This window comes from Cervus canadensis, chromosome 8 (assembly GCF_019320065.1).
Source record: "Cervus canadensis isolate Bull #8, Minnesota chromosome 8, ASM1932006v1, whole genome shotgun sequence".
Lineage (NCBI taxonomy): Eukaryota > Metazoa > Chordata > Mammalia > Artiodactyla > Cervidae > Cervus > Cervus canadensis.
In genome coordinates this window covers 67,875,101-67,884,570 of record NC_057393.1, presented here as the reverse complement: position 1 = coordinate 67,884,570, position 9,470 = coordinate 67,875,101, and the positions used below count along the sequence as shown (strand labels likewise).

General features: G+C 49.8%; 1 protein-coding gene across 1 annotated transcript in view; it reads left to right on the top strand.

Annotated features, from left to right (window-relative positions):
• Positions 1-433: 433 nt before the first annotated feature.
• The window catches only part of HK1 (hexokinase 1), a 68,494-nt gene continuing 59,457 nt past the window's right edge, over positions 434-9,470 (top strand). Inside the window, exon 1 of the mRNA XM_043476741.1 lies at positions 434-625. Coding sequence (XP_043332676.1) covers positions 563-625 — 63 coding nt within the window. The 5' untranslated portion in view covers positions 434-562. The remainder of the gene's footprint in view (positions 626-9,470) is intronic.

Below are 9,470 nucleotides of genomic sequence, written 5' to 3'. Positions count from 1 at the left end.
TGGAACTAACAGGGGCGAATCCTAATTTCCGAGGAAGGGACTGCCTCCCCACCCCGCAAGGCTGCCAAGTTCCCCAGCCAGCCGGGCCGGGCGGTGCCGCCTCCCTGCCTGCGCCCCGCCCAAGCAGGACGCCGCCACGCGTGGCGGTGCCCGCGCGACAAAACCTCCCGCCCCTGCGCCGGCTCCCTACGTGGGGGACGTGCCGGGAGATGCCCGGCCGTGGGGGATTTCGCAGCGTCGCCCGCCCTCTTTCAGACGCTGGGAGGAGCGGCCGCCGCGCCCCCCGGGTCCTGGCCCGCCCGCCGCCGCCGGGCGCAGCCGAGGCGCGCGGCAGCCAATGGGCGCAGAGGAGGTGGGCCGGCTGGCGACTGTCACCCTCGCGCGGACGGGAGCGCGCAGACCGGGAGCGCGTGAGCCGGAGCCGCGCTCCTGGTCGTGGGGGAGGAGCCGCCGGAGGAGGAGGAGGAGCCGCGGAGCAGCCGCCAGAGGACCACTGTTCGCCCGGGCTGCGGAGGACAGACGCCGGCCGCCCGCCTGTCGCCCCGAGCCCCCGACCGCCAGCATGATCGCCGCGCAGCTCCTAGCTTATTACTTCACCGAACTGAAGGATGACCAAGTCAAAAAGGTGAGCCGGGGCCGCTGCCGCCGTCCGGCGCTCTGCCCGCAGCCTTGCATTCCGGCATCCGCTCGCCGCCGCAGCCGCCTCCATCCTCCCGCGCCCAGCCTCCCTCAGGCCAGCACTGGTTGGATTGTCGGGCGGTGGGGAAGTCTTCGCCCTTCGATTCTTCCTGGGGCCGTCTGTGTATATGTTGGGGAAAGACCCTCGAGACTGGGCTGCCTGCTGCAGTGTCCTTGAAACGGGCTGTGGAAGTCAAATGGGCCCCCGGGCCATGCGGGGAGGTGGCCATGTGGGGACTGGTGGGCTGGTCCGCAGGGCCTGTTTGGTACGGTCCTAGCGCCGTGGGCGGAGTGATCACAGAGATGCTGGGGAGGTGAGTGCGCGGCAGGCGGGGGTGCTGGCTGGAGGCCAGGCATCCTCTATTTGGGGTTCCCGGTGGAGGGCGTCGGGGGTCCGGGAAAACTGTCACCCCAGCTCTCCCAGCTATTGCGGCTGCTCCCTTCATCTGAGGACCGAGCGACCCGCATGGCTTCCTGAAACAGGGAGGGGCGCGGAGGCCACCGGAAACTTTGCTCATAGGCCTCAGGTCTGGAGCGGTACGTCTGAATGGAATTTTTTTTTTTTTTTATCCCTCTACGTGACCGCTTTCTTAAGCTGTAATTTCCAGCCAGCCCAAGGGAGCTCAAATAAGAAACTGCTCTTTTGAGTCGGATGGAGGTCTTGACTTGTATGCTTGTGGCGTGTGTGTTCTTGCACAAGGACACATCTCCCTCCCCTGACTTCTAACATAAAAAACTGTCAGCTGGCAGGTGTGAAAGGTGTATCTCTCTCTTCTACCAGCTTTGGCACCAAGTTTTTAAGAAACAGCCTAAGCTGTAGGGAAGGACGCCCATTTTATCATTGCCGAGCCTGGCAGATGCTCCTGACCCACACCCAAAGTGAGTGACATTATTGCTGGGATAAGGTGGGCTGGACAGCAAAGTCAACCTGACTTTGGAGTTCCAACAAGGGAGCGCGTCTGTTCTCCTGGGACTCAGGATTATTAGAGACCACTTACCGTAGGGTTCAAGGTAAGTCCTCCACTTGCAGGACTCCAAGCCCTGTTCTTCCTGTGGAGCTGGGCCCTACTTGCAGCCGGATGAGGACCCAGTGAAGACAAGCCATGATGATTCAGCCCTAGGTGGCCTCTGGAGCACTGGAGACAGCTCTGGCATCCCCCAGAAATCCTCATCCATCTCCTTGCTCTTCTATCCTGGGGGTGGGAAAGGGGAGATGGTGCCAGTGAAGGTTTATGGGATTGCTTGGGATACCAAAGTGATCATGAAAGGGTATCTTTTCTCTCCCCATTGCTTATGGGACATCAGTAATTCAACCTCATAAATACATTCTGTGTTGAAATGCTCCAAGCATCTGGCTTCCCAGCATGGATCGCTGTTTTCCATACTGCGTATGCATAGTGTTAGATGATGGGGTGCAGTGAAAAGTGTGCCCTGGCATTAGACTGACTTCAGTCTAATGTACAAAAGTACAAAACGTGGATATCCCTTTTACTCTTCTGTTGCTTTTGGGAGGAGAAGGATGCTTGTGTGCATTCCATCCATCAGAGTTCTAGCCATCTGTTAATTCTGCAGCTAGAGCCTGTGTCTTTTGAATTCCAAGCAGCTTTTAACATACCTCTCCTCTCGCCTGCTTCCTCCACTTGGGTTAGCCATTAAAAGCCTGAAGAAAGGTGGAGGGTTACATAGGGCTCTATTCCTTCAGGAAAGGAAGATGGGCCCTGCAAGGTTAGAACTTGGCCTCTAAAGAAAGGCTAGACTTCCTTACCTCCAGGGTTGTCAGAATGGTGACAAATGCCAGTGGATTTTCCCTGGGAGGGATCCCCATGCTCTGACGGAATTCCCATAGGCAGATGAGCAACAAGTGTGATTTGTCCAAAGTCCTCTAGTGCTTGGTTCGCAAAGACGGAGGAGAGTATGCTTAGCAGTTAGCGGGCTGCCGAGTTCTAGTTCCCTGAGGCCCAAGTGTCCCAGTGGCAAAAGCAAGCAGTTAAAAAATGGCTGTTTCCTTTTTGATTGGGGGTGGGGTGGGGGGAGTGAGAGAGAAGTGATAGAAAACCATCACTTGCACCTTTTGATCTAGTGTTAATGCAAATACCCAGTAAGAGCCTCATTCCCTGGGGAATCTTCATTACACAGCCCCTGTCCCCTCTACCCTTCGGAAGTTCCTTGGAGTTCTCCACCCAGAAAATCCCCAACACTTCCTTTGATTTGACAGTTTGGGATTGTCGTGAGGGAATAAACTGGGAGTGCGGGTGGGTATGAGGGACTTTCACATCTGGCCGTGCCGTGCCGTCCTCCCACACTCCTCCTGTTTTCTGGAGAAAGCATGGGCAGCTTTCTCCTAGAAGGACTGTGTTCCTGTAGTCAGGGGTTCCTGCCTGGTAGAATTAGCGACTGGAGTCAGCTCTGAACATGCCTGAGGAGGCCCTGGGGGAGATGCTGGAGAGGCCAACATACACCTCTGTGCCCAGGAAGTAGTCCTGGCTAGACCGCCAGCATCTGCTTAATTGATTTGAGGACCTTTAGAGTCAAATCTGATCATGGGAGTGCAGTCATTTCCTCAGAAAATGTTTGAGTTCTTTATTATGTGCAGAGTACTGTGCTAGGCTGGAGTGATGACTATAAACCTGGAAGAAATAGTCCCTGTTTTCTCATGGAGTATAAATAATTATCTGCTGACATATGATAAGTGCAAAGCATAGAATGCTATGAGAACTCTGGGGGCCATGGTCAGATCTTTGGGTGGGAAATCACTAGCCTAGGAGTTGCTTAAAGTCAGGCTCTAGGGAATTCCCTGACCGTCTTGTGATTAGTACTCCATACTTTCACTGCCAAGGGCCCTGGTTTGATCCCTGGTCAGGGAACTAAGATTACACATGCGCTGTAGCAGGGGTGGGGGGGAGTTGGGGGTGGTGTGGCGGGGAAGCTAGACTCTAAATGTACAAATGGGAATATTATACTTAAAAACTTCCTAAGAGTGAGTCAAATGGATAGTTACCAAAATGTAGTTTTGCCTTCTCTTTTTTTAAATGGTTCTATTTTTAAAACACCTTCTGGGCGCCACGTGCATATGTGTTAAGTCGCTTCAGTTGTGTCCGACTCTTTGTGACCCTGTGAACCGTAGCCTGCCAGGCTCTTCTGTTCATGGGATTCTCCAGTCAAGAATACTAGAGTGTGTTGTCCTGCCCTCCTCCAGGAGATCTTCCCAACCCAGGGATCAAACCTGTCTCTTAACATCTGCATTGACTGGCAGGTTCTTTACCACTAGCACCACCTGGGAAGCCCTATCAGATATCGATTGTGTGTGTAGATATATATGTCTGTCTGTATCTAACAGTACACACAGACATACTGACACCCACTTAGGCATGTGTGTGCTTTCATCTGATCTTTCAGAAACCTCAGTGAGGTTGTCACGGCAGGAAGTGTTATCCCCGAGCGTCCCAGGGCGGCTCCGTCCCCCTCACTGCTCCTTCCCTGCACATCCTGCTGCCTGTGGACAGAAGGCAGAGATTTTATTCCCCTTTTAGAAACAGGGACTGGCTGGAGGCCCAGAGGAGATAAGTAACTTTCTCAAGGTCTTAGAAAACCTGGAATGGGGTCCAGAGGGCTGTTGTTTTTAGTGATTTAACTTGGAATCTGTATTTTAATTCTCTCCCCCCACCAATCAGTACATAAGAGTTAATTTTTTATTCTGAAATATTCAAGGTGCATAAAAAATATTGAAGCTAATATAACAAACACTTGTGTATCCATTGCATAGCTTGAAAAGTAACAGACACAATTGCAATTTTATTACAGATATACAACTGAAACTGCTTCTATGCCCTTCTTCAGTCCCATTCATTTCTCCTCCCAGAGGTGACCTCTGTCCTAAATTTTGTGTTTATCATTTCCTGCATGTTTAATTTTTTTATTACATATCATGTATCTGTTAAGCACTGTGTACTGTTACTTTATATGGCTTGAACCTTTTGTAAATGGTGTTATTTATTCTGTTTGTATCCTTCTGCAACTGGCCTTCTTTAAAAGCTCAACATTGTATATTTGAGACTCTTCCATGTTGATCCATGTACCTCTGTTTCATCAATTTAAACTGCTCTTACATTGTGTGAACACACTAAACTAGTTTATCAGTTCTTTTGGTGTGCTTTTGAATTTCTGATTTTTTAAATTGCAGTGCCATAGGGATCCTCTGTCCACAAAGAAGTTGCTCTAGGCTGTGTTTCTAGGGCTGAAATTGCTTGGCGGAAGAGTGTGTATATCTTCCCATTTTTAATGTTTTGCTAGGTTGCCTTCGTGATCAGGCTTCCAGTTAGAAGTTTTGTACAGGTTCTGAACTTACGGTTGCCAGGGGGAGGAAGTGGGGAAGGGATAGCTGGGAACTTAGAGTTGGACATGGACGCACTGCTATATTTAAAATGGCTAACCAACAAGGACCTACTGTATAGCACAAGGAGCTCTGCTCGATGTTATGTGGCAGCCTGGATGGGAGGGGAGTTTGTGGGAGAACATGTATGTGTATAGCTGAGCACCTGAAACTATCACAACACTGTTAATTGGCTATACCCCTATAAAAAATAAAAAGTTAAAAAAATAGAAAAAACAAAACAAAAAAAGTTTTGTACAGATTCCTGTGGTTCCACGGCCAATTCTTGGTGCAGTAAAACCTTTAAAATTTTTAATAGACAATTTTAAAACAGACTGTTTCTTCCCAGACATTTCCACGCACATGACAGCATTTGAGCTTGGTTTAAAAATAGCCATTTCCTAGTTTGCCTTACGAAGGGAGCCCTTGCTGCCAGAGTATTACTGACTGAGGCTGAAAACTCATTGTGAGCAGTGCCCGCCTCCTCGGCTGTTTCCACAATGCATGCGGAGGGGGTGGAGGGTGCAAGGACAAGCTTGTGAGGACTCTCTGTGTCCCCTTGTGCTCTAGCGTGAATCTTGTAAACTTTCCTGGGAATTGAAACACACAAGTGTGCTTTTGCCCGCGCGTCCTGTCTTTTCCTGGGTGGATCTGGGTGGGCAGGGCTGGCTTATCAGCCCCCTAAACGTTTCTCTGTTAGAGAACGCTCAAAGCTGGCAGACTCAGACTATCTTCCCTAAAAGGAGAGGGTGGCTGTGTCCCCCGCGGCAGGGAAACAAATGTGAAGTCTGCAGCCCAGCCCTTCGCAAATAGAAGCAGGTCTTGTGAGCCCTGTGAGAGGCAGAAAATGTCGGATCATGTTCATCCAATTCCACGCTTAGTTACTGGCTTGCAGGCGCCGAGGCGTTGAGGAGACCTTGGAGGGAAGGTCGCATTGAATGCCTGCTAGCGGCCTGTCTTTCCTAAAATGGTTCTTATTTAACCATCAATAGTCACAATACTAACCGAAGCCAACTTGTGATGCCTGTCCTGTTTGCTGCACCAAAGGCATTACATCCCCCCAGCTCCTCTGTTAGTGGGGATCGCTTATGATCACTGCTTTTGGATGAGAACCCTGAGGCTCAGGTATAAACAGAAGAGTCAGCATGCAGACCCATCAAGTCTGCTGGCAGAACCCCTGCTTTTTTTTACCCTGAGATATAATTCACATCTCACAAAACTTCACATTGTAAAGAGTGCAAGTCTGTGGTGTCTAATACATTCATGAACTTGTGCATCTGTCACCACCATCTCATTGCAGAACATTTTCATCAACCCCAGGAGAAACTCTGTACCTGTTAAGCAGTAACTCCCCATTGCTCCCTACGCCTTGGTATCTACTAATCTGTTTCTTTTTTTAATGAGTTTACTTCTTCTGAACATTTCTTATGAACAGAATTATGTAATAATGTGACCTTTGTGTGTGGTTTCTTTCAGTTAGCATGTTTTTACGGTTCATTCATACATATGTACTCATAAGTGCGTGTACTTAAATTCTTTTTATTGCTGAGTAATATTCATTTGTGCTTACATACCACATTTTGTTTACACATTTGTTAGGTCAGGATGTTTGTGTTGTTTCCACTTTGAGGCTGTTATGGTAATGCTGCTGTGAGCAGTTTTCCCTGTGTGGACATACTTTCATCTCTTGGGTATGTGTATAAAAGTGGACTTGCTGGAAGAGACCCTGCTTCTGTCCCCCCGAGGAAGGAAATGAAGGAACCGAGGCTCCAAGTGGTGGAGGGACTTGCTGACCGCATGGCTTGTGAGTGATAGAAACACTGTCAGCTCCCCTAACTCAGAAACCCATGTTCTTTCTACCATAACACATCCAACTCTCATTTTGCTATTGAGGGAAACAGATTCAAAGGAGGAAAGAACTGGGGACAAGGCAGAGCTGGGCATAGACTCCTCAAAATCCCCCTGACTCCCGTCTCCCCTTCCTCCCCATCCTCCCCAGCACCAGCACCCTGGTTTGTGCCTGCCCGTCGCCACCCTCCACCCCTCACCTCTCCACGCCCCACCCCTCCACCCCCATGCTGCTCAGTGTTGACCAACTCCTTCCACCTGGGAAGGAAATTGACCCAATAAAGTCTTTTACAATGAATGTTAGGGATTTTCTCTGGTTTTCAAATTTCTCTCTGTACCCCTTGTCCATTTGTCCTTCTCCCTCCATCCTGTTTGCATGTAAAAGAGGACATTTGGGGCAGCCAGTGCTCACCTTGCAAGACCTCCCTATGCTCCCTGTAAGGCGTTATCAATCTTGCTTTCTCTCCCAACGTCTGCCTGGCCCTTCTGTAAGCAGCTGCTTTCCTTGATTGACTGATGCGTGGGGTTCGTCTGCAGCCTTGTTATTCAATCTGACCTCATTTCTCTGATGTCCCCCAGTGCCTTCCAGGACCCTGCCAGGGTGGGTGCGATGAATCAAGTAGGAGACTCCAGGCCATCATTGTAACAAAGACACTGCCTCACATTTGCTAAGTTCTGTTTCATTTTCGAAATAATTTTACATGCTTGATTTGGTGGAGCCCTTCCGGCAAGCTTGAATGTACGTATTTCTTCCTACCTCTTCCATGTGGGGCAGGGAAGCCTCAGGAAGTGGAATTGACATGATCTTTGTTGGCCAGAGCTGGGATGGGGCACAGGTGTGCCAGACCCTAGTGAGTAGCTCTCACTCCTCATGCAGATCCAGGACTTTGGTCCAGGGCTTTAGGCTTCCACAGCCGTGCTTGGCAGTGGCCTCCCAGCAGAAATTGTCACTCAAGGCTCCATGATGGAGATGTGACTGGAGTGCTAGAGCCCTGCTGTCCAGAACAAGAGCCACTAGCCATGTGTGGCTATTGAGCACTTAAAATGTGGCAAGTCTGGTTTGAGCTGTGCTGTTGAAAATAAAATACAGGGTTTTGAAGACTTTGTATGACAAAGAATATATATAAAATAGCTCATCGATAATTTAAAAGATATTAATTACATGTGGGAATAATAATTTGGATATATTGGGTTAAATAAAATGTTATTAGAATTAATGTCACCTTTTCAAAAAATGTAGGTACTAGAAAATTTAAAATTACATATGTGCCTTGCATTATATTCCTGCTGGAAGCACTCTGCTAGAAGTGAATTTTATGGCTCAGAGGTTTGGACAGAGGCACTCTTCTTTTAAAGCAGTAGGTTCCTGGGGTCCTTGGGCCTTGATTTCCTCATCTTTAAAACCAGGAGGCTGGAATCCTTTCTCTCTCAAGGATCCGTGTAGCTGAAGCAGTATTGTTAGGTGGGCATCAAGCTCTTTGGGTCTCAGTTCCCTTATCTGTCAGATGAGGTGGTTTGTGTCTCACTGCCTATTTATTAAATCAGAGAATGGATATGGAAACACTTGGAAAGTGTCCTGAATTACGTAAATGCCAGGTGTTATCATTGTTCATCCAGAGCACACCTGTAGGCACCTGCAGAAGGAGTGCAGCTTCCTGGATAACAGAGGGTAGGTGGCCAGACCCCCGAGCTGGGCAGGAATCCTGGGTGCCATTCTGCTTGGCCACCATAGGATTCTGAAAAGCTTGTATTCTGAGGAATCCATGGTGTCATGGAGCTCCGGTGCCCACTGTATGTGACAACGAGAGGGTAGTTTTCAATGATGCTCTTTTACTGATAGGAAAAACACAGATGGAAGTGATGTGCCCAGGGTTATAGGAGGAATCCGTGTAGCCGGAGGAGGCCTTGAGGTCCTTAGCTTTCCAGACTGTTCTGCGACCCCCTCCCCCCCCGCCCCCGCCGCAGTGCTTTGGAACTATGACTCCAGGGTCTGGATGTCTCCTGGTAAAGGAAAGCTGTCTATACTTCGGATCTTCTCTTCCCTTGCTTGGAGGCACCTGAGACGTTGGAAACTGTGAGTCTGGAGCCTGGCTCCAGCCCAAGCCATTGACCACAAGGCCCAGAATGAAGCCTGTTGTTCTTGCCCTGCCACATTCCAGGGCTGTTCTGTTCACGGTCAGGGACTGGGTACCTCCTTTATTTTTAGCTAGTTCAGTATGACATCTGTGTTCTCATCCTGGGCAAGGGCTTGGTCTCTGCCCAGCAGAAAGTGCCTCATAGCAGGAGCCAAGGTCACCAGGAGGACGTTGGGCATGACCTCTGGCCTCCTGCAGTCCTCCTAGCAAGAGGAGTCTGGGGAGCACCAGGTTGGGGTCTGAAGCCAGAGCCGCCCTAGATCCTAGATGCTGGATGTTCGGGCCTTCCCCTTGGCTGCTTGATCCCAAGTCCCTCCCATGTAAAACGGGGCTGACAGAGCCCACCATGCACGTGTGCTGCTTAGATCAGGGCAGGTGGAAGTGTCCAGCAGGGCCTCCAGTGCTGCTTACTATTATCTCGGTTCCCAGAACCTCAGTTT